The sequence below is a fragment of the Ceratotherium simum genome, chromosome 20 (genome assembly GCF_057802395.1).
Source record: "Ceratotherium simum simum isolate JZ-2026a chromosome 20, ASM5780239v1, whole genome shotgun sequence".
NCBI classification, from domain to species: domain Eukaryota; kingdom Metazoa; phylum Chordata; class Mammalia; order Perissodactyla; family Rhinocerotidae; genus Ceratotherium; species Ceratotherium simum.
Genome location: NC_141919.1, coordinates 18,774,252 through 18,800,907, shown reverse-complemented (window position 1 = coordinate 18,800,907; position 26,656 = coordinate 18,774,252). Strand labels below are relative to the sequence as shown.

At 35.9% G+C, this 26,656-nt stretch overlaps 1 protein-coding gene across 1 annotated transcript in view; it reads left to right on the top strand.

Moving 5' to 3' along the window:
- Positions 1 to 26,656, top strand: part of C20H9orf85 (chromosome 20 C9orf85 homolog) — a 52,397-nt gene that overhangs the window by 18,247 nt on the left and 7,494 nt on the right. The window contains exon 2 of the mRNA XM_004440601.3: positions 12,834 to 12,940. Coding sequence (XP_004440658.2) covers positions 12,834 to 12,940 — 107 coding nt within the window. The remainder of the gene's footprint in view (positions 1 to 12,833; positions 12,941 to 26,656) is intronic.

Here is a 26,656-nt window from a genome sequence, read left to right as displayed (position 1 = left end):
AGTTTCTGAGGGAGAGCACTATGAAATAGTGGGGTAGGATATAGAATTTGGAGTCAGAGGGCATGGTCTCTTGAGCCCTGGATGTATTACTTAGTAGATGTGTAATCATAAGAAGATTATTAAGCCTATCTGGATTTGTTTCTTCATCAGTAAAATAGAAATAATACTATTTATTCCCCAAGGTAGTTGTGCAGAAATGATATAATTCATTGTGAATATTGATTTTTAAGCAGAAGATACTGTATAAATGTCATTTATTATCATTATTATTTCTCATCTACACTAACCACTGGTGCTTCAACTATAATAACCATAACTTTCTTTCTAAGGAAAAATATATCACCTCCTTAATAGTAATATTCCCAGTAGCAGAGGTGAGGTAGGAAACATATTCTTCTCTCTAGAAATGTCAACTTGCTTCAGCTGCCTAGGGCAGTGGTTCTTAAACTTTGACATGCTTAAGAATCATCTGGAAAGCTTGCTTAAAATGCAGAATCCCAGGCACCAGAAATTCTCAATCAGTAGATCTTGGAGTTGAATCTAGAAATCATTATTCTTAACAAGTCTTGCAAGTGGTTCTAACGTACATGGTCTTCAAACCACACATGGTAACACGTACCACTCCTCTGGTAATTACCTTCCCCTGTGTTTGATACTCAGACCAATTTTATAGTCTACATGACCAACTGTCCAAGGATCTTACTCTCTTGGTTTGTGCATTTAGGTCTATCTTAGGAAGGTGGGGGTGGGGAGGGGTTGTTATCATAGAAGCCCACCCTGTCTGAACTCTTTTCTGCTCTAGAACGTTTTCCCATCCCGTAACCACAGGTTCTCAAAGTGTGGTCTGTGCAACAGAAACTCCTGAGTTACAAAATCACAATCTCAGGGAGTGGGCCTGGAAATCTGATTTTTACTGTTTTCCAGCTGGGTCATATATACCCTAGAGTTTGAGAACTGGCTTAAAAGTCACTCTTCTCTGGAGTCTTGGCTTTGCCCCAGCTCTATACTAGTTATCTTTTCTTTAACCATTTACCAAATCTAAATCATTTCTTCATCTTTATTTTCTCTCATGTCTCTGCCTGTCTTTCTGTCCCCATGGCCACAGCCAAATTTAGTGTTTTAGTATATCATCTCTAGATTACTGCGGCAACTTCCTTACTGATCTCCGTACTTCCCGTTAGTCTTGTCCTTAACTTCGGCTTAGGATCTTGTCCAGTCAGGTCCCTTCCCTGTTTAAGAATCTAAATTCTTTAGCCTGACAAGCAAGTTCTCTTATAATTTAGCTCATTCCTCGAATTCTTCTCACACCCTGTTGTTCAGTCCTTCCTAACTGCTTGCAATTTCCCGAAAGCGCCATATACTGTCTCATGCTTCCATGTGGCCTTCCCTGTGCACTGGCGCTTGGACTTTGTTAGGTAGAGGATGATCCCAAAACACCCTTTGTTTATCTCTGTCATAATAATTTCCACACTGCCAAAGCTGTCTCTTTCTTTGCTTGCTTACTAGCTCAAGGGCAAGGACCTTACCTCTCTCTCTTTTTTTTTTTTTTTTTTGGTGAGGAAGGTTAGCCCTGAGCTGACATCTGTTGTCAGTCCTCCTTTTGCTGAGAAAGATTGGCCCTGGGCTAAAATCTGTGCCAGTCTTCCTCTACTTTATATGTGGGACGCCACCACAGCATGGCTTGATAAGTGGTGCATAGGTCCACACCCGGCATCTGAAACTGCAAACCCTGGGCCGCGCAAGCGGAGCACGTGAACTTAACCACTATGCCACCGGGCCGGCCCCGTTACCTCTCTTTTTAAAAAACTGTATCCCTAGTATCAAATATATGGCTGGCCGTAGGAGGTGTTCTGTACATCTTCTGAATTGAATGAGATGGGAAATACTGCAAGGGATTTTGGAGGATTGCTTGGAAGACAAAACTGGAATTTGAGTGAAGAATTAAACTTTAACATGCAAATATTGAGCAAAAGGAGATGCACTGTAGACAGAGAAAAGACTTGGGAGGAGGCAGAGGGCAGTTTCTGTTCTACCAGACTTGTTTTCTTGGGAGTGCTTAGATGATTAGGAAGGAGAAACAGGTTATAGAACCAGAAGGGAAAGTAAGGATCAAATGGTGGAGAGTTCTGAATATCAGTCTTAGGTGTGCCTTCAGGAATGTAAGTTTCTGACCAGAGGAGGGGTAAGGACAGATGTCTATTAAAACATAACTGTTGGCAGTTTGGTTTCCCTTTCTCGGTCTTTTTTACCCTCCAATCTGTCTATTTGGGAGGCTACTTGAGTAATACAGATCAGAAATGAGGACAATATAAGGAAGTCGAGAGACATAAAGTAGAAGACAAAGTTTGGGACACTGTGGAGAAATTGATTTTGTCAGCATTGGCATTTTGGTAAAAGGAGAGGGAGAAGTCAAAGGTGACCTGAGATTTTGTACCTGAGCCTACAAGACTTTTCAAAGATAAAGTTTGGGACAAAGGAGGAATAGATTTTATTGCTAAGATAGTGATTACTATTTAGTCCATGAATTTGAAGTGTTCCAAGGATCTCCATGAGGAGGAAGATGGATATCCCACATGAAGTCTGAGACATCCAGACTTGCAGAGAGATATTGGGACTGGGGACACAGTTTGGATGTAATCTTCATTAAGCTCGTTGCTGAGGCTGTAGTTACAGGTTTAGTTGACCAAGAGTAAATAGTATGAAAAGAAAGGAGCACTGAACAGGCACCCATATTGAAGAGACAGAGATTGAGAGAGAGAAAGAGAAAGAGACTGAACCGAGGACTAAATATTGGGGAATGGATATTTTAAAGGGTAGGCAAAGAAAGAAAGATTAGCAAAGGATCTTGAAAAGGAGCAAATGGAGTTGGAGGTACAATCCTACTTTGTTAGTCTTTTTGCGGGAAAAACAAAAATTATTCCTAGATAAAACCATTGACATTTTGACCATTTGCAGCAAAATTTTGAGGAAGAAAAGGCTTACTTTCCACAGAACTGCTCTGATAATAACGCTATTTATTTCTACTTAGAGAAGTTGTTCTAGGGTTATTTATTTGCTAAAAATGTCCCACAGTTTATAATGAAGATGCCTCAAAGATAATTGAAAGCATCTTGTCTTAAAATACTGAGTGCCCGTGTTTTAATCGTAAGGCAAAATTTCCCTTGTCATCAGGAGATTATTCCTTCTATGTTCTGCTTATAATTTGTTTTTAGCATTGCATTGTGGGTCCTTCCATAAAAATATTTTTTTAACGTTCATAACATGCACTCCTGAATTGTGCCTTTTAGAACAAAAAGGAGAGAACTGAAAGCCTTCATACCAGAATACTCTTTGCTCCAACTGACTAGAACCTTTTAAAGATTGCAGTGTTTTGGTTGTTAGACTCTTTCAGAAATATTTACTTGTTAAAATACACGACACCAACTTATTTTAATTTTTCCTTAAAAGTGAATGAGTGAAATATACTTTGAAAAAAAAATTGCTTCCTTAATAGGTTTCTTTATTGTCAGAAGAAGATACTGCAACAGCATGTTTCTGCCTGTAGGCAGGTGTGGCTCCATTTAAGTGTCTGCATTGAGTTTGTCAGTGAAAATCTGGGTAGTTGGCTTGGCTGCTGAAATAAATCAGTAGGTAGTTTGGGTGGTTTGTACATAGACCCTCTCTGTATAATTGCAGAGACAATAGCTCTACCCACTTATTGAGAGAATAGTCCTCTGTTCGGGATGTTCAGAACTCATTTTATATTCAGTCTTTGGATGAAAATGCAATTGTTTATTTTCGCAGATGTCATTTGTTCAAGATTCCAGCGGTAACAAAGAAAGTGGGAGAGGGAATCAAATATTATTTCTTGACTAGAAAAAGCTTATGTTGTAAGTATATTGAGCAAGAGTAGCATTGTGAGTATTTCTAGTATATATTTTCACTTTCCTCAATTTGTTATTGGTATTTTAAGGACTCATGATCAATATAGAGTGAATGGGAGGAGAATGGACTAGACTTTAGGGAAGAAAATTAATTATTTTAGCTTACAGTAGAAATACACCTCACTTTATGTCTTAGGTATCTTTTAATTAAAATTTTATACAGTAAAAAATCAAATATTGGTAGCTTTTATATGTTTGATGTCTATACATCAGGCGTTTTAGAACACTAGGGTAATATTTTGCTTAAAGGAGACAGGCTGAATTTTTTGTGAAAAATTCTTATAAATGTTCACAACTAATCTGTAATTAGCTATGTTGAACAAATGTAGTTCCCTACAGAGAAGAAAACCCATAGCAACTTTGATTTTATATTTTTCCTTAAATGACAATAAAACCAATTTTACTGCTAGAACTCATTTCAAAAGTATTTCTAGGCTATTTATATGACTAGCACATTTTGTGAAATAATAAAATACATAAAAATAGTAAGACTCAGAAACTTATCCAAATAAGGTATTTCTGAGAGTAATAGACATTCAGACTATTGCTTCTTATCACATTAAAACAGATTTTGTAGATTTGAAAGTTTTAAGTGAATAGAATTCAATACTGATATCCTGGATTGTGTACTAGTGGTGTTCTATCTATAGTAAATGTGATATTAAGTTGATCATAGCAAGAATATTTTTAAATTCTCTTTTTGAAAAGGAAAATGGCAATGTCTTAAAATTTTAAGTGCTAGAATAAAAAAACAAAGCAGGGCCGGCCTGGTGGCATAGTGGTTAAATTCGTGTGCTCTGTTCGGCAGCCCGGGGTTTGCAGGTTCAGATCTCAGGCTCAGACCTACACCACTCATCAAGCCAAGCTGTGCTGGTGTCCCACACACAAAATAGAGGAAGATGGGCACAGATGTTAGCTCAGGGACAATCTTCCTCACCAAAAATAAAAAATAAAGAACACAAGTGCTTTAAAAAAAAAAAAAAGCAAAACAAACTTTTATAAACAATATTAAAAAACATTTGCTTCAGTTGTCCAAATAATGATGTACTTGATTCAAGGAAGGGACAATTATTCTTTACTACGAGTTTTTGGCTCTGATAAAATTCCTGTTATTTTTACTCTTATTGAAATGGGTCTAGAACTTGTTATGTGTAAGTATATCGTATGATGAGAATTTGCAAGTTCATTAGAAGTTTCCTGATGTTTATAATCTAATACATTTAAAAAATATGCTTTCAGTCAGAAATTGGAAACAACCAAACTGTCAAATAATAGGGAATAGGTTAGGTAAATGATAGTATTACTCTGAGAGAATATAATGCAGCCAATAAAAATATGCTTTAAAAGTGTATATATTATATGAAAAAATTAATGACAGGTTATAAAACAACATGTACAGAAAAAAATGCAAATTTATGCAGATATATATGCTTGAAATGGTGGAGAGATAGAATCTCTGAGTGATGAGACTTGTCTTTTTTTCTTTATCTGTATTTTTATAAAATTTCTATAATGTGAATATTTAGATGTAAATACTTGTATTGTCTTAAATCTATAATATAAAGTTGATTTTTCATCTACAAAAATAGTAAATTCTTTTCATAATAAAATCATAAAATATAGTGTACCATTGTTAATACACAGTGAAAGAAATATATTAAAGGGAAAGAACTAGTTGCAAAACTAAGTGACGGGAGTAAACAAAGTTTACAAACCACTGGACAAAATATAAAAGAGAGTTCTATGTGAAGTTTGAATCGTGTCCTCTCCCCTGCCCTATTCATATTTATCTACTTATAAAGTTGATTTCTGAGAGTGTTCTGTAAATATGATCAAACTGAAAGCTAGCTATAAGAATTGAGCTCCATCTAGTTAGGATAATTTTTTTTCTGGATTTGTGACAAAAAGCACTTTTAAACATGTAACTGTACTTTTAAATATTTAAAAATATGGATTTGATCTTACTGTATGAGATTTTTAATACTCTAATGTTCTTCTAAGACATAGAAAATCTTTACTTCTATTTTAAGTCCCTTACACGTGAATTCTTTAGCAACTGAGTAGACACCAGGACCAGACAAAGACATTATAAGAAAAAAACCCAAACAACTATGGACTAATATCCTTCATTGAACATAGACACAAAAATCCTGAACAAAATATTAGCATAATGTATTCATCAACAAATAAAAAGGACAATACATCACAAACAAATGGGGTTTATCCCAGGAATGCAGTGTTCGTGGAATGGAAGACTAAATATTGTTAAGATGTTAATTCTCCCCTAAATTGATTTATAGATTCAGTGTAATCCTAATCAAAATCATAGCAGTCTGTTTTGTTGAAATCAACAAGCTGATTCCAAAATGTATATGGAAAAGCACAGGAACTAGAATAGCCAAAACAATTTTGTAAAAGAACAAAGTTGGAGGATGCATAGTATTGATTTCAAGACTTACCGTAAAGCTACAGTAATCAAGACAGGGTTGTACTGGTGAAAGACTAGGCACATAGATTAGTGTGATAGAATATTGAGTTCTGAAATAGATCCACATATACTTAATTTTTGACAAAAATACAAAGGCAATTCAATGGTGCTGGAACTTGGACATCCATATATAATAAAAAAAGAACTTTTACCAGTATTTTGTATCATGTACAAAAGTTAACTCAAAATGGATCATAGACTAAATGTAAAACCTAAAATTACTGAACTTCTAGAAGAAAACATAGGTGAAAATCATCATGATTTTTTAGAGACTGCTTAGATTTGACACAAAAAGCATGATCTGTAAAAGAAAAAAATGATTAATTGTTCTTCACTGAAATTAAAAAGGTCTTCTCTTAGAAAAACACTGTTAAGATAATGAAAATAAAAGCACAGATTGGGAGAATGTATTTGCAAAGCATGTATCAATAAAGGCCTGGTATCCACAATATGTACAGAACTCTCATATTAATAAGAAAACAAACAACTCAATAAAAAAATAGTCAAAAGATTTGAACAGACACTTCATCAAAGAAAATGCATGATGGCAAGTAAGCACATGAAAAGATGTTCAATATTATTAGTTATTAGGAAGATGCAAATTAAAACCATAGTGAGATTAACACTACACACCTATTCAAATGGCTAAAATAAAAAAATATTTACAGTTTTAAGCACTGGAAGGGGTGTGGAAAAATTGGATCTTCATACATGGCTGGTGGGAATGCAAAATGGTATAGCCTCTTTGAAAAACTGTTAGGTTCTTATAAAATTAGGCATAAAATTATCATACAACCCAACAATACCATTCTTAGATATTAACCCAAGAGAAATAAAAACCTGTCCACACAAAAACTTGTATGGAAATATTTATTAGCACCCTAAACTAGAAACAACTCAGAATGTCCTTCAAATGGTGAATGAATAAACATTATATAGTACAATGGAATACTATTCATCAATAAAATAAGCTCATCAGATAGCTATTTACTTTGTCATTCCATTTATATGACATTCTGGAAAAGGCAAAAACTGTAGGAGCAGATTAAAAAATCAGTGTTGGGGCCGGCCTGGTGGCACAGCTGTTAAGTGCGTGCGCTCTGCTTCAGCGGCCCGAGGTTGATAGGTTCAGATCCTGGGTGTGCACCTACGCACCGCTTGTCAAGCTGTGCTGTGGCGGCGTCCCATATAAAGTAGAGAAAGATGGACATGGATGTTAGCCCAGGGCCAATCTTCCTCAGCAGAAAAGAGGAGAATTGGCATCGGATGTTAGCTCAGGGCTGAGCTTCCTCACACACAAAAAGAAAAATCAGTGTTGCCTGGGGGGTAGTTGAGGAGATTGACAACAAAGAGGCACCAGGGAACTTTTTGGAGTGATGAAGAAAATGTTTTATATTTTGTTTGTCATTTTCACAGAATTATGCACCTAAAATGGGTGAACTTTACTGTATGTGTATTATACCTCAAAACTGACTTTAGCTGGCAACCTTTTATTAAAATTTGAGTAATGTAGAAAGAATGATAGAGTTAGCATTTAAAATGATTGATTCAGGCAAAGGATCTTGAATGGATGCTAAAACCATGAAGCGAAATGTTATTGTGGATGGAATAGTATATTGACATAACTCCCATAAATTACTGCTAATCTTTATAATTTGAAGAAATATGGGCAGTCACCACCTTAACTAAGTAATCAGTCAAATTTCGCATTGCGAACTAGGTGATAATTAGTGGACATTAAGTGGACTAGTGGACATTATGTGCCTACTGGATGTTATGAACTAGTGGACATCGTGACTCCTGACTTGGAGTAATATGAAGTATGCAGCACATATGAGACTATTCTTGTCCAAAAATATTAAACCTGAATCGAATCAAGCCTTTAAACCTAACTTCCACTTTATAGGAAATATAGGAGATAAAGCAATGGGTTAAATTACACCATGAGAAAACAATCTGACAAATACAGCATGTGGGATATTCTCTAAGACAGCTTGCCTGGTATTTTCAAGAACGTCAGCTTAATAGAGGATAAAATAGGGAGACCCTTCTAGATCAAAAGAGAGAGAACAAACAGTACTTGAATACTGCTTTGATCCTGGTTTTGGGGGAACAGCTCTAAAGAACATTTTGGGAGCAGTTGAGGAAATTTCAATCCAGACTGACAGCATTCAGTGACATTAGGGAATTATTTTTCATTTTTCTGAGATGTAGTAATGCTATTGTAGTTAAGTGAGGAGAAAGTATTTCTAGGATATAGATGATTAAGAGGTGAAGTGTCTTGATGTCTGCAACTTATTTTAAGTATACACACACATAAAAAGCAAATAGGTTAAATGTTAACAGTTGTCTCTAGATGGTATGTATATGGCTAATCATTAGTATTACTGTTTTAACTTTTTTCTGCATGTTTGAAATTTTTCATAATAGAGGTGAATGTCAGAATTCAGTTGAGAGAAATAGTATTTATTGAAGATGGCATTATGATATGCAGTGCATTCTTATAGATCCTATGAATATCAGGCATCTGTACCTACATTGCACCCTGAGAATAACTTTTTTACCACACTGTGTTTTGGCATTATATTACACTGGCCTACTTTGAGAACCGGTATAGAAAACAGCTCTGTGAAATGCTTTGTATTGTAAGTGTGTCTTTGAGAGCATTGCTTACTGTATCGTATGGTGTCCTTTTGGGGAAAGATGAAACTTTGGATTTCAACAAGAATAGTTGTGCTGCTTCTGAGAAACTGGATTTTTGGCTGTTACAGACATTGAATCAGGTAAGGGAGCAGAGCTTATGTTTTACTGGCTGCTAGAAAGCTCAAATCTCACTTGTGGCCCATCTCTAGCAAGTGTACCTCCCAGCTATACTGCTGACTGCGTCAGAATATTTCCTGCCTACTCTCAATTTTCCCTCAATCTGATTCCCTCATCTTTTTTTTTTTTTCCCCTGGGGAAGGTTAGCCCTGAGCTAACGTCTGTCACCAATCCTCCTCTTTTTGCTTAGGAAGACTGGCCCTGGGCTAACTATCGGTGCCCATCTTCCTCCACTTTATATGGGACGCCGCCACAGCACGGCTTGACAAGCCGTGCATTGGTGCGCACCAGGGATCTGAACCTGTAAACCCCGGGCTGCCGCAGTGGAGCTCACGCACTTAACCACTGTACCACTGGGCTGGCCCATCCCTCATCTATTTTTTGGTTGTATTTATTTTGTAAGATGCTTATGCCAACAATGTTCTAGTCATATTAAAAGTATTTAAAATAATATAGTTTATGATTTGAAAGTCCCAACCTAAAAGACAGATTTTCACATTGTTATTGTTAGTCTTATAAGTTTTTGCTCCAAAATCCAGAAATCCTTTATCCTCCAACCATCTTTAGAATAAGGGAGTGTTACCAGAAAATTAAAACATATAAAATTTTAAATATAATTAAATAAGATATAAAAATGATATTTTCTGGAGTAACATTGTTGTAACTTTATTAGTGTCAAATACCTTATGGCGGCGAGGGGTAATGCAGGGGAAAGAACAAGGAAATCAAACATGGAAATGGATTTTCAGCGATGGTTAGAATTGGCATTTTCCTTGAGAATTTCATTTTTTTATGCTATTTTTTTTTCAGTAAATAAAGGGAAGTAAAATATGCCATTGTTTCACCTTTAGCATTTCTGAAAGAATTATGATGCACAAAAAATTCCTAATGAAAGATTATATTAGTTGGTCTTGAATGGTGTCCAAATTCCTTTTCTCCCACAGTAGTATCTTCCTTCTGTTAAATAACTTTATATTTTATAAAATATTTTTCAGTATCAGCAAGTTGATATAGATATATTTACAGTTTGCTCTTGCTGCCTTCTTGGGAGTTGAAGTCCTCACCCAATTTCTTTTTTAGGATTGCTGTATTATATTATATGCATTGTCTGACAACAGAATGTTTCAAGCAGGGATAACAACATTCACTGTAAAATATGTTGTATGAATTAATGATGTCTAGGACATTTTTAAGATTTTATGTATAAAGTAGGAGTGTCTTTTGATATACCTTAAATTTATTCTAACTTTTTAAAAAAAAATTATTCACTTGATAAATAAGGTTTTCTTCTGTAGCTAACATTCCTAAGTTCAGTGGAATCTTCCACTGAAGATTTTTTTCCTCCAAAGATCTGGAAAGTAGCTTGTTAAACTAAATGATCTGTAAAGGCTTTTGTATTTATGAAATTAAGTTTTGGCTTTATATTTGGACATGCTTAAATCTTAACCTTAATCACCTCTGATCTTCTGCCATGAGAACCATGCTAGAATTGTGGTTGTAACATAGGTGTGAGTGAGGTAAGACTGCCATCTCCTTTGCTCCAGACGGAATGATTCCTAGAACTAGGATTTAGCTTTCATTGCTCACATCTCTGGAATTCACTTTTTCTAATTTGCCAAAATACAGTAAAACAAGATGCACAGTTTTCTTTCTTTCTGCAACTATTTTTAAGTGAAAGTACTATTCATTCTCATTCATTTCTTAACACATGACAATCAAGTTTGATTTTGCAGTAGTGCCTGTTAGTCATGTGAATCCTGTACAACATCTCCTTTATGCTGCTTCACACATCACTCACAGGACAAGTTCCCACAAAGACCTGTTTTGTTCTACTGTCGATCCACCCTAAAGAAACCAGTTTCCAAACTATGTGCAGCTTTGTAAATCAAGATGAACTGGTCAGAAATTGGATACAAAAGCAAACAAGAAACCAAATAATACTTCCTAGTTAACAAGCAGAGTGTGTTATACATAATAAAATCGCAGGTAATGAAATATTATGCCTTCTAAGAATATTCTAATTAAAAAGTTTATATCACATTCATATTGTAATCATAGTTCAAGTCATTAGCTTGTTCCCATTATTGTTAGAGTTAGGAAAATATAAGTAATGCTTTAGTAAGATATTCTAGGCAACAGAGGGCAATGAGAACAAATGATGAAATGTGAACTTTAGTTCTGGATATTTCTTACAAGCCCTATACGTGATAACTAACTCCCAAGTTTGATAAGAAGAGGAGTTTGGTATTAGACACAGATTTCCTTCTTTCTGACAACAGTTAGCAGACCGCATGAGGAGGGAATATAGTAGCATGCAGGATTTATTTTCCCAGGAACTCTCGTAGGTCAGAAAGAAAGGAACACCTACACACAATTCATAAGTAACAGAATATGTTTTTCACCATAGTGTTAAATTCAAACATAGTATATTCACAGCTTAATTTATGGTTTTTGAAAATACCCTTGAAATATTTTCTCTTTGAATAAATGTTTTGTCAAGTTATTTTACCTTCTTGTTTAGAACTTGAAAGAATATATAGCACTGTTCAAAAGTTTTGTTTCCTTTCAGATGATCTCTAAACGTTGTGCTTTTAACTCAGTATCAAATAACCTTCCAAAGAATCTGCATCTTTCGTGGTGCTTTTCTTTTCCTCTTGAGAAATTAAAAAAGGAAACAAAGCAAGCAAAGAAAACTTAAAATGTCCTCTACTCATTATTCCAACAATAGGCAAAGACCAGGCTTCCACAGCCAAAGTTAGAGAGTTCTTAGAGTACTTAGTGGAAATATATCATCTAGGTCCTGAATCAAATAAATATATTATAAAATATAAACCTATTGTGGCCGTCACATGACACACTTAAAAATTTCCCATCCTCCTTATTCCCCAACACATTTTGAGAAGAAAATTATAATAAAAATTTGCGGTTGTTTTTCTTTCATAAAGCACTTTTCCACCAGATATTCACATGCACATAATTTATTTTCTGTTTTGAAGAAACCGGATTAGCAAGATAACTTTTCTAAAACATTTTTTTTTTCACATAAGAATACAAAAGGATTACATTGAATAATTAAATGCCTTCTTGCTTCCAGCTGCTTCTCCCTGGCACTCCTTTCTCAAATTTCATAGTCTGCTCTCCCCTACAGACTGACAATTCAGGACTCTAATGTCTCATTTCTCAATAGTAATATTTGAATTGTTGAATCAGTAGTCTTAAAATATGAATTTGGTTCTCTAAATGAATTTAGTTTTTATTGAAATATGACTTACAGTAAAATGCATATATCTTAACTGTACTGTTTGAGTATTAACATAGGTACACATCAGAGTCCATGGAAAGGACTTTCTCAGAATACTGCCAGGAGGTTAAAAAGTTTCCTAGATGGTTCTGAGCTACACTCAGTTAAGAATCTTTGCCTTTGTAAAGAACCAAATCAAGTGATATACATAAAAATACATAGTATGTCATAAAATGTTACACAGGTTAAAGTTAGGTTACTGTTTTTAAAACACTTAAATTTCTCATGTGCCTGTTTCATGAGGTTTGCAATGCTGGCTCACAGGTGAAATGCTCAATTCATTTTTCTGTTTGTTTTTAAGAAAATTAATGCAAAACTTCATGATGGAGTCTGTCAGCGGTGTAAAGAAGTTCTTGACTGGCGTGTAAAATACAGCAAATACAAACCATTGTCAAAGCCTAAAAAATGGTGAGTTAAGTTTCTTAATTACCTTACCAGTAATATCTATATCATAGTTTATTATTTCATTCCTAGATTTTCAAAACTGTATCCAAGTAAATATTAAAGTAAATAGAGAAAAAATTCCATTCTCCCCTGTAGAATTTCATCTTACATGCTGAATCCTGGCTTGTGAAGGCAAGTAGGTGGAAAAAGTAGACTCATCATTCCCTGCCCCATTTTTTCATAAATAAATAATACACCGTTTTTATAGACTCTTAAAAGGTAGGTTAGGGCAGAGAGGAGAAAGTTTGTTTTGCAAAATTCTGATGAGATTATGTTTACGATGGATCATCTTTACCAAAGGGGTCATAAAAGGGGTCTGACCTTTTAGTTCAACCCATGAAGATTACTAAAATGGCTTAGATTGAGTGTCACAAATAAATTGCTAGGTTGACAACTTATAATTTCATTCCTTTGAAGATTTGGGTTTACATGAAAAGATACTGGACTTTGTTTCTCATCCCTCTGTCCTCACCCTTATTCTGTAAATCTGGGATTCTGTCTTATCAGCCTTATGCACATCCTGGTGCTGCTCTCCTACATCCTTTGGCTCAGCTCAGTAAGGACCATATTGGAGGGTAATTGTTGCCTGAAAGAAAAGTGATAATTTTAAATATAAAAATTAGCTTTAATATATGTGATAGTATTTTTAAATTATAAGTTTTAATTTGATAGTCTGTAGAGTAGCTATTTAGAACACATTTGTTCATTATTGCTTTATTTTCCTTTTATTCAGTAGTGGCATCTTCATTAAATGTATTTCCTCTTCCTTTATGGGAGGAAATTTTACTTAAAGTTTGGAAGGTCAGTCTAAGTAATAAATACAATATAACCTTTGCTGTTTATTTTTATTGAAAAATTATGTCAGCCCTCTTGCGAATCTTTAACTCAAGCTATAGGGGGATTTATTTTCTTGAGAATATTTAACAGTTTTGAATGTTTTAGTTAGGATGATTTATTTTGCTTAAGATACTGAAAGGTAAAAGCCTCAAGGAAGGATAGACTAACTTTAGCTGTTTAGTTTTGTTTTCCTGTGTTACTCTTTCAGAGCAGAATTTTTAGTATTTATTATAGGTATAATTGACCCCCTTTTAAATAGATAAACTAGTTTCTCTCTCCTATTTTTCAGTCTTTTCTTCATGTTCTTTAGCATTTCCTCCCAGACGAAAACACTTTTAAACAAATCTGATGAGTTTTATGCTCACTGGCCTAAATTATCAGTGGGGATATTTGGCAACTGTTTGTACTATGCAACGCTCGATTTCCATGAATGAATTAACTGTGGTCTCTACCATAAAAATTAGATGCTGGTTGTGCTATAAGCCATGTAGTTTTAGTTAATAGGCTTAACATAATATTTGTATCTTTCTGAATATTTTCAACAAGTCTTTCTATAAAGGTATTTTGAGATTTTATCACCAATCTCCATTTTTCTCTTGGTAGCATTATTTTGTAAAAGAATTTGTAGTATAGGTAATAAATATTTATTATTTAGCCATAGAATTTTAACAGGTAGTGTTATGACAAAGGAAATCATTTAAAAACACTCCTGCCTTATCCATTATTTGCATTTTAATCTCTTAGCTTTACTATGTGCTGCCTCCTATATATTTATCTTCCTTATGAATGTGCCAGTGTGTAAAAGATCATATCAATCATTATAAATTTTCTAGATGCTATGATTTGCTGTAGAATTTCTGAACTTATTTATTTTAAACAGCTCTTGCATTTTCCCTCTTTTTGCCTATTACTTATGGTCTTAATATTTTTGTGGCTCCAGAAGAATTTGCATACTTTAAATCCTAGAAGAACAAATATTTTCTTGAGAAGGAAACAAAGACTCAGTTAAAACCAAAAGAAAAAGGAAACAGTGTTAGTAGCAAATCTTATATTTAGTTCCGGAAAACTTAGAAGGCAACAACCTTTAGGAATGGTTGGATATGACAGAATAGAGGAAGATTGGCACAGATGTTAGCTCAGGGAGAATCTTCCTCAAGCAAAAAGAGAAAGATTGGCAACAGATGTTATCTCAGGGCGAATCTTCCTCAGCAAAAAAAAAAAGAATGGTTGGATGTGGACATGTGGAGCCAAAGGTCAGCAGCTCTCTCCTGTCTTGGAGTCATTGAAGTCATTGGAATCAGGGAAGCTCATGGTGATGTTGCCACTACCTAGGCAGTACAATGACCCAGAAGCCTTCGAGAGACCTCAGTTGGGTCAAGGAGATGAGGGCTAAAGATGACCTCAGAAGCCGTTGTTCCATGTTACTGAGGCAGATGAGGTTAGCCATGGAATAGCTCATGATGAATGCAAAACGAAGGAAGTATAATATAGTACAAACACCAAAATACAAATAACAAGACATTAACGCCTAAAGGATCTAATGCAAAACTAAGGATAGCTCATCTCATGAGATGAGCTTCGTCTCATGAGAGACGAAGAAACACTAGCCAAAGCAAGATCTGAGCGATGTTATTTAGGAGGTCACCTGCCTAGCATAGAACATCTTGAATTTCAGATTACCCTGAACACATGGCACATTAGGCATTTTGGACAGCCTAGCATGCACACTCCAATCCAGGATTGAGCCTGTTGTAGAAAGTATAACTCACCTATATCCACCTTGTTTTCTTTGCATATTAAGACTTGACCAACATTGTAAGAGATATAAATCCACTGATGAAAGGTGCTGATAGTAGTATAACTTGCCCTGAAATTTCAAATGTTTTGTTCAAGCCAGTTGCTTATAAATTAAATTTGTCCTTATTGGGATTTGCATAAGAAGTTTACTTTGATGCTAGATGTGTTTTTTGTGTAAATAAATACCCAGTAGTGGAATAGTTGGATCGTAGGGTATTTCTATTTTTAATTTTTTGAAAAATCTCCGTACTGTTTTCCATAGTGGCTGCACCAGTTTGCATTCCCACCAGCAGTATATGAGGATTCCCTTTTCTCCATATCCTCTCAAACATTTATTATTTTTTATCTTGTTAATTATAGCCATTATAACAGGTGTAAGGTGATATCTCATTGTAGTTTTGATTTGCATTCCCCTAATAATTAGAGATGTTGAACATCTTTTCATGTGCCTATTGGCCATCTGTATATCTTCTTTGAAAAAATGTCTGCTCATATCCTTTGCCCATTTTTTGATTGGGTTGTTTGTTTTTTTGTTGTTGCATTGTATGAGTTCTTTATATATTTTGGAAATTAACCCCTTGTGGGATATATGATTTGCAAATATTTTCTCCCATTTGGTGGGTTGTCTTTTTGTTTTGTTCCTGATTTCCTTGCCTTGCGGAAGCTCTTTAGTCTGATGTACTCGCATTTGTTTATTTTTTCTTTTGTTTCTCCTTCCTGAGTAGACTAGCAGTAGACCGTTAAGACCAATGTCAAAGAGTGTACTGCCGGCTGCTGGCCTGGTGGCATAGCAGTTAAGTGTGCACGCTCCACTGCAGCGGCCCGGGGTTCAGATCCCGGGGACACACCAATGCACCACTTGTCAAGCCATGCTGTGGCGACGTCCCGTATAAAGTGGAGGAAGATGGGCACCGATGTTAGCCCAGGGCCAGTCTTCCTCAGCAAAAAATGGAGGATTGGCAACAGATGTTAGCTCAGGGCTAATCTTTCTCACACAAAAAAAAGAGCGTACTGCCTATATTTTCTTCGAGGAGTTTTATGGTTTCAGGTCTTATATTCAAGTCTTTAATCCATTTTGAGTTAATTTTTATGTAAGATAATGGTCTGCTTTCATTCTTTTGCCCATGGCTGTCCAGTTTTCCCAACACCATTTATTGAAGAGACTTTCCTTTCTCCATTGTATGTTCTTGGGTCCTTTGTCGAAGATTAGCTGTCCGTAGATGTGTGGATTTATTTCTGGGCTTTCAGTTCTGTTCCATTGATCTGTGTGTCTGTTTTTGTGCGTCTGTTTTTGTGTATAGGTGGCATTTCTTTTGGAATGAAGTAATATTCTGAATATTGGGAAAATTAAAGCCTTTTTCTCCCATTTGTTTTGCTTGTAAATTACCAGAAACCACATACAATTAGCAAATTTCCGTTGTCCATGGGATTTGATACCAAACATTAGATCCAAGAAAAAGAGTTTGACATCTAACTCTTCCGACTTACCTATTTTACCATGGGGAGCCAAAATCATACTGTGTTTATACTTGGCAGAAAATATTTCATGTTTCTTTTTCCTTTTTCAGTGAGATGACATGCTGCAGGATTTTTATAAGCATATTTTCTATGACAGTTTCTCCCAGTTACTGAAAACAACCCAGACTATCCCTAGAGACTTTTTAGAAAAGAATAAACGTCCTAACTTGAGTTGCAAAAGAGAAGAGTTGAAAACTCTGTATTTGCTAGAGGGGGATGGGATGATGGCCGGAAGAGGGAAGAGGATAAGACACATGTCACCTGCTTATTTGTTTTTTAGACACATGTATCTAGACAAATAAATTTTACATTCAGGTTTGAAGCCTAAGCTGGTACCTAGAAACTTCTTATGCCTTGTGTTTCGGGTAACAAAGCAACCTTTTTCTTCCATTAATTTAGAAGTGTGTTAGGCAAATACCCATATTTGTGTTAGAATCTCTAGCCTGCTGCTTTTCTCTTCCTACCCATAAAAAAAAAATCACCAATAATCTAGTGTTAGCTGATGTTTAACATTGCCATAGTAGTAGAAGAGAAAGGAGAAGCTGATAGAAAACAACAGCAGACCACAGATTGGGGTCTGAGCTTAGAATCAGACCGATAAGTCTTCTATATGAGCAGTTCTTCACTGGGAAGGGAGGATTTTATCCCCCAGGGGATGTTTGACTATGTCTGGAGACATTTTTCTCATGACTAGAGGATGTGGGAGTGATGCTAGTGGCATGTAGTGGGTAGAGGCCAGGGATGCTGCTAAGCATCCTGCAGTGCATAGGACAGCCCCCCAACAAAGACATATCCAGCTCAACATGTCAATCATGTCTTGGTTGAGAAACCCTACTGTGTACAAAATAGATGGATACTCGCAGGGTCAAGCCACTGAAACTTCATATGGATCTTAGTTAAGTGGTTTTCAAACTTTTCAGCTGCGGAATTCTTGAATGAAACAAAAGCTTACCCAGGAGTCCATTGAATACAGCGGGTCAAAACAGAACTGCCTGGAATGGGGAGAAGGGAACCTGGACCTTAAATGCTGCAAGAAGAATGTTGATTGAAAGTAGATTTCATCCTAAAAATATTTCAAGTGAAGAGGGGAAGAACTGGTATAACATGCCTTGGAACCAACATTGCTCTAGGGATGTCTGGCATAAGAATCTCATGACATGTGGGTGCTTCATGCCTAAAACACTATTTGCTTTTCATTAAACAAAGTCACCCCCTCCCCCGCCCCCGCACTGCCGGTCCTCACATCCAGGTATTTAGCACTTCCTAATTGAAAAATTTTAAATTTATTTCCTCTTAATTTTTATTCCCACTGACTTCCCCAGGGCAGACCTGATCTCTTCATACTTCATTACATTAAATAAATAAGTTTTCCTCTATCTCACTTCTACTCAAATACCTCTGTTGGTCCAGAGTTTGAATAAACTAGTGTTTTAAAAACAGCTTATTTCACATAAATGTTTCAAGGGCTCCTGTGGGGAAGAGTTGAGTCTGCCAGTAGCAGGAAACTCTGTGGAGCTTTGTCCCCAGAGAAGTTCTGCTTTTATATGTCTACTATAATGCGGGGCGGGGCGGGGGGGGGGGCTCTAAACTGGGAGAAAACAAAAAGTAATAAATTTGGGAGAAAATGAGATAGAGGGGATGAGATGTTGCTAAACAGGTCAGGCCACCATATGGCCTGACTCTCTAACCACTTGCTCCCTCTTTACCACAAAGCTTTTTTCTAACCAAATTAGCCAAACCAAGACCTTCAAGATAACCTTTTATAATGTAACCCCGTTCTTTTCTAAGTTATCTATATATTTATTTTTGTGGTGGTGGTAAAAAACACATAACATAAAATTTATCATCTTAACCATCTTTTTTTTTGCTGAGGAAGATTTGTCCTGAGCTAACATCCTTTCCTAGTCTTCCTCTTTTTGCTTGAGGAAGATTAGCCCTGAGTTAACATCTGTGCCACTCTTCCTCTATTTTGTATGTGGGTTGCCGCCACATCATGGCCACCACCGAGTGGTGTAGGTCCTCGCCCAGGAATGGAACCTGGGCTGCTGAAGCGGAGCATGCCGAAATTAACCACTAGTCCATAGTGGTGGCCCCTCATCTTAACCATTTTTAAGTGTACAGTTCAGTAGTGTTAAGTATATTCACATTGTTGTGCAACAGATCTCCAGAACTTTTTCATCTTGTAAGTGTGAAACTCTATACCCATTAAACAGCTCCCCTTCCCTCTCCCCCAAGCCCTTGGTAACCACCATTCTACTTTCTGTTGCTATGAATTTGACTACTTTAAATACCTCATATAAATGGAATCATATAGTGTTTGTCTTTTTGTGACTGGCTTATTTCACTTAGCGTAATGTCCTTAAGGCTCATTCATGTTATAGCTTGTGATAGAATTTCCTTGCTTTTTAAGGCTGAATAATATTTCTTTGTATATATATACACCAAATTTTCTTTATCTACTTATCTACTGATGGACATTTAGGTTGCTTCCACCTCTTGGCTATTGTGAATACTGCTATGAACATTGTTGTGCAAATATCTCTTTGAGGCTCTGCTTTCAATTCTTTTGCATATGTACCCAGAAGTGGGATTGCTGGATCACATGGTAGTTTCGTTTTTAATTTTTTGAGGAATCTCCATACTGTTTTCCATAGTGAATGCACCATTTTATGATCCCACCAACAGTGCACAAGGGTTCCTATTTCTTCACATCCTTGCTAACATTTGTTAATCCCTTTATTTTTAAAAGGAATAAGTATTGTACTCTTAAAATTCTGCTAATAAAGAGTACCACTGGTCTCATTTTTCAAAGAAAGCAAATTAATGCACAGAGACCACCAGATATATCCACAAGCTCATGGTTAAATTCATGGCAGTAACCTTGCACTTGTTCCTCGGCACTGGGTTATTGTATTGTCTATCAGTTGGCATTCATTACTTGCATTTGTTCATTGAGCAGACACTATAACATGAATCTCCTTGAACCAGTTGTAATCACATTTTAGCTAGTTAGATCCCATCTATAAGTAGCCTAGCTGTATTGCTTTCAGTGCTTAGGAACTGAACATACCACTCACCTCTCACTATGAGGTACCTGAAGAATAATGTTTGCTATATGCAATGATCAGTCCAAATTGAGCCTTTATTCTCCATATAATCTGAATTTGTAGAATTGAAGTGAAGATCCATTTTTTAATGGACAATTCTATAATCTACATGACTTGCCTCCATTTTGATTGTAAAAGTGAGCACATTTACTAGCTATTTGCATACTAGAATCATAGCTTCTTTTAATACAATACACGTGACAAGTCTCTGAGCCATCATTGGCGTAAAGCTATATTGCATATGTTGGAAAAATAAGCAAATTCAAATGAAAAGGAAAACTAAATGGATTTTTTAAATGCATTACTATGTAAAGAACTTTTGCCAATTTTTTCTTTAAATTTGAAGAAAATATTTATGTCAGGACATCTGAAAATTAAATGCTTTATTGTAGAATCTTCTAATAGAAAAACTGTCTCAATGCTAATAAGCATTGGTGCTTATTGAAACTGATAATTGGGATGGAAATGGAAAAGCTTTATATTTTATAATAGTAGGACCATAGCCAGAGAAGACTCTTGACTTGGTGATATTTTATATAGGGAAATGGCTAAAGAGTAAAGAACAAAGTTGACTTCCTTAATAATGAAAGATATGACAGGAAGAAACAGTAGAGACTGTAAAAGGTGTTGGTAAAAATTGGATGTTTATTCATCAATGGATAGATCATCCAGACAGAAAATCAATAAGGAAATAATGGACTTAAATGAAAAACTTGATGAGATGGACTTAATAGATATATATAGAGCACTCCATCCAAACACGGCAGATTACACATTCTTCTGAAGCGTGCATGGAACATTCGCAAGAACGGACCATATGTTGGGAAACAAGGCATGCTTATATAAATTTAAGAAGATTGAAATTATAACAAGTATCTTTTCTGACCATAAAGCCATGAAGCTAGAAATCAACTACAAGAAAAAAACCAGGCAAGTGACAAAGCTGTGGAGACTCAGCAACATGCTACTGAACAACCAATTGATCATCGATGAAATTAAAGGAGAAATAAAATTATATCTGGAGACAAATGAAAACGAAAATGCACCATACCAACTCATATGGGATGCAGCAAAAGTGGTCCTGAGAGGGAAACTCATAGCAATACAGTCCCACCTTAACAAACAAGAAAAAGCCCAAATAAGCAACCTCGAACTACGCCTAACAGAATTAGAAAAAGAAGAACAAACAAAGCCTAAAGTCAGCAGGAGGGAAATAATAAAAATCAGAGCAGAAATAAATGAAATTGAAATCAAAAAAACAGTAGAAAGGATCAATGAAACAAAGATCTGGTTCTTTGAGAAGACAAACAAAATTGACAAGCCCTTAGCCAGACTCACTAAGAAAAAAAGAGAGAAGGCTCAAATAAATAAAATTAGAAATAAGGAGAAATTACAACAGATACCATGGAAGTACAAAAGATTATAAGAGAATACTATGAAAAACTATGTGCCAACAAATTGGACAATCTAGAAGAAATGGATAAATTCTTAGACTCATACAACCTCCCAAAACTGAATCAAGGACAAATAGAGAATCTGAATAGGCCAATCACAAGTGAAGAGATTAAAACAGTAATCAAAAACCTCCCAAAAAATAAAAGTTTAGGGCCAGATGACTTCTCTGGGACATTTTACCAAACATTCAAAGAAGATTTAATACCTAGCCTTCTGAAACTATTCCAAAAAGTAGAGGAAGATGGAATACTTCCCAACACATTCTATGAGGCTCACCCTGATACCAAAACCAGACGAAGAGAATACTAAGAAGGAAAACTACAGACCAATATCCCTGATGAACATAGATGCCAAAATCCTCAACAAAATATTGGCAAAGCAAATACAACAATACATTAAAAAGATCATACACCATGATCAAGTGGGATTTATACTGGGGACACATGGATGGTTCAACGTCCGCAAATCAATCAATGTGATACACCACATTAACAAAACATTTTCCAAATTCTATTGGCTAATAGAGAAGGATTAGAATTTTTAAGTGGTAATTAAATTTTGCACCAAACTCCATACAACATCCCAATCAATTTTATTGAAATAAATACATTACTAGAAATAAACACATTATTAAATATCACATTACCAGACCAGTGAAAAATTGATTACTTACTGCTACAAAGGATGTAACAAATTAGGAAGAAAAAATTGTTCTAAAATACAAGAGAAAGGGATATTTAATAATTAAACCTTCATGGTCAGCCAGTTCCTCTCTTTAGATGTGTGTACCTGTGTGTAGTTTATTTGAAAATTCAAGTAAGTTTGTGATGGCAGAGGTGATTGGGATGAACATAGTTGAACAATGTAAGCTATCTGGCAGAATCCGAGCAGAATTAAAAGATAGTAAAGGGGCCGGCCCTGTGGCTTAGCAGTTAAGTGCACAGGCTCCGCTACTGGTGGCCCGGGTTCGGATCCTGGGCGTGTACCGACGCACTGCTTGTCTGGGCATGCTGAGGCGGTGTCCCACATACAGCAACTAGAAGGATGTGCAACTATGACATACAACTATCTACCTGGGCTTTGGGGAGAAAAAGGGGGGAAAAAAAGGAGGAGGATTGGTAATAGATGTTAGCTCAGGGCAGGTCTTCCTCAGCAAAAAGAGGAGGATTGGCATGGATGTTAGCTCAGGGCTCATCTTCCTCACAAAAAAAAAGATAGTAAAGACTTTTAACTATAGTTCAACTCTTTTCCTCTCCTTCCTACCTCTGTCCCCCATAAACCTGGTAAAGGTCTACTATAAACAGCTGAGAAACCCCTGCAGTTGAGTACTTTTTTCCCATAATACAGCATGACTTCCATGAATAGAGACTAAGAGTGGCATTGCAGAGACTATGTCTTAGATCAGTAAAGTACTTTTAGTACTCTGGGATGCAGAAATAGCTTTGTTATTATAGAACCTTCTCCTTTACTGGTATTTTAGAAATGCAATTTTACTTGTACAGTTTGGCCTCACAAATGATATCTTCTTTCTGATTTGGATTTTAACTGTAGAAGGTAGAAGCCAGAAGTCCCTCAAAATTAGAAATTAGATTCTGTTGGTGGGATTTGTGAGAATTATTGCTGGAATTCTTCAGAGAATTATCAGGAAGCTGGTATTTGTATAGGGAATCATGGTAAAAGGAAAGGAGAAGATCTCAGATACTTGAAGTTGGCCTGTCTGAGGTCACGTATAGCTAGATTTCACTTTAACCCCAGAACTATGAGTTTTTCCATTTTCTGATAGCATCTTAAGCAAGTAGATCATTAAGATATTTGTATTGAACTTTACATTTTTTCCAAAGCTCTGTAACCTATATTGGATTCTAATAGGAACCCTGTGAAAGCAGGAATAGCACATGAGAAAATGGTCTTAGCAAAATTAGTGATTTACCCTAGGCATAGCTAGTAAGCAGTAGATTCAAAATTAGAATGCAGGGTTTTTTCCTTCATGATCTCTCATTCCTGGCTTTCATTTTAATGTCAGATCCCTAAGATTTGACTCAAAGTCATCCACTATGACTTCAACCATTCCTATATCTTAAATTAACCAAAACAGGAGTTTCCCTTATAGAGTGAAAATACATCTGTTAGAAAACTTTATTTTGTATAACCAGATTTTCCTTAACCTACAAGAACCAAGAAACTGGACCTAGATTTGAAAAATAATTTAGTATAATCTACTTGTTTTATTACGAACAAAATTGTCTCTAGGAGGAGTTTAGGGTAATGATGGGGGATATTATCCCAAATATAGCTCTTTTGTGAGCAAAAAAGATGGGATCGCTAGGGACAACAGATAAGAAATTTGGTTCAATTTGCAATTATTTTAAATAGCATCTCCAGTATAGAAGACACTGTGCCTTATATTATAGAAGATACCAAAATGAATCTCCAACACCAAGGAATTTACAGTCCATTAGGAGAGATGGGCAGATTGTAGGAAGTGCTAGGTATAGATAAAAGGAGAAAGCGACCCAGAGGGCACAAGGTTAGACTACAGAGGAGTAATAAGGTGAAAACAGGCGAGCTAGATCTAGAAAGGATATAAATTAAAGGTAGAAGAGTGCTGTCAACAATGTTTACAGGAAACCCTGTGAGGAAGGCACTAGGGAATGGAGGGAAAATGAACAAGAATCCCGTTTCCTCTGGTAGACAATGAGGATAATCTCGTGCTGTCTCTATATGTCTTGTCTTTGGGTTCACATAAATTGTCATTTGTTCATTCATTTGCTCTTGTCAGTTTTTCTTTCCTCTTGTTACATAATCTTGGTGATCCATTAACATTAATCAGTGTTGCTTGTCAAAAAGAAGATTTTCTGTCTGCTCTGAATATACATTTAATGAAGAGAAAAAAGACTGAGAATTTTGGTTTAGTGGTTGAGTTGATCATTTTTTTTGTCGTTGTTCTTTTATCAAACAAAAGTAAACACTGTTAGATACTACAAAATTATCAGTGCTTCCATGTATACCAGTGTGTGACAATAAACTGATAATTTGGCCTCTGTGGTTATGCCCTTCAGCTCCAGTATTTCTTATAATAGGTTGAAGCTCTGATGGTTAATCATTGATATGAGAGTTGTGTCACCACATTCCGGGAGTATTAAAATGCCCTACCTAGAGTGAAGTTTTAGTCACAGGTCACTCTCCACGTCATCCTGTAGTGTATTGTGATTGTGTACCCTGGCTTTATTCTGGCCCGGAACTTGAGTCCTTAATGTTTAAGGGTAAAAGTGGAGAGTTTTCATTGCTGTCATCAATTGTTCACCTGTGTGTGAAGCCTACTTTTTTTTTTTTTTTTTTTTTGTGAGGAAGACCAGCCCTGAGCTAACATCCGATGCCAATCCTCCTCTTTTTGCTGAGGAAGACGGGCCCTGGGCTAACATCCATGCCCATCTTCCTCTACTTTATATGGGACACCACCACAGCATGGCTTGACAAGCGGTGCGTCGGTGCGTGCCCGGGATCCGAAGCGGTGAACCCCGGGCCGCCGCAGCAGAGCGCACGCACTTAACCGCTTGTGCCACTGGGCAGTCCCCCTGAAGCCTACTTTTTGACGTTAATATTGATTGACACAGCAAGCTTTGGTTTAAAATTGCCTGCCCTAAAGGGTAATAATTTCCTTTTTTTTTTTTTCCTAAACTACTCTTGGTCAGAGGTGAATATTTTGTACTCTTTTAAGAATTATTCTAATCAAATCTACTACTGCAATAAGAAGAGGTAGTATAAGCTCTCCATTTATTTTCAAACACATCATTTAGGGACATAGGGAAGTGAATTGTAACTTCTTCTACTCCAGGTTCTTGGAATTTGGGGATGTTGTTTCCTTATATGACGTAATTTCTTAATTTGGTTTCGGAATCTTTCTATGTTAGCGAAGATGACTTAGAGCCACTGCAGGAAGTGTGACTTATGGAACTGTGTCAATGTTGAGTTTCTGTTGTTTGTGCACCAAGGGTGGGGTACCACAGCTCACTGTTTATGAAAGCACCTAGTCATCACATATGTGAGATTATCACAAATGGAGCTTAATTATGATAAAGGTTAAAGTGTTATAATATAACTGGGAAATGAAGGCAGTGCCAGAAAAGTTGTGGCAGAGTAAAATAAGCCTTTTACTTCTAGCAAGTACTAGAAATATAAGATCAGTTCTTCTCCCCTGGGTATTTATTGTCTGGATCAGTGGTTCTCAAATCTTTTGTTCTCAGGACCCCTTTACATTCTTAAAAATTAAGAGGACCCGGGAGAGCTTGGTTTATATAGGTTATATCTATTAATATTTATTGTGATAGATATGAAAACTGAGACATTTTAAAAATAATTATTTAATAAATAATATGAGTATAAACATATGCCCATTCAGTATTAATATTAAGAATTTTTTTATGAAAACTAACTTCTGAAACAAAAATATTAATGAGACTAGTGGCATTATTTTACATTTTCACAAATTTCTTTAGTGTCTGGCTAGTAGAAGGAAAAGGAAAAAGTAGATTTTAAAAAGAGTGAAAGTAATTTTAATAGCCTTTTCTGGATAATGGTAGAAATTCGTCTTTGATGCTATACCAAATCTCAACAAGTGGTAATTTCCTAAAGGTTAGTTACTATGTGGAATCTGAAATCACATCAGTGAACACTTTATACTCTGTTATACTAAAATCTATAGGTCTGTCTTGCTGTTTGAATGGATCTTTCAGCCATACATGATTTTGTAACATCATGCATTTGCTCATTTGGAAAATGTTCTTTCAAATGTTGATATGTTTTATTATACAATATAAAAAGTCATGTTAATATCACAATGATGTCATTAAAATGTCTGTGAGTTTTTTATTTTTGTTTCTTAGCTATGAGTTTGTAGAGGTGACGAATACAGTGATTAGTTAGTACAATTTGGTGCCTCTGTCTTTGCTCAAGCTAAGGTGCCCGC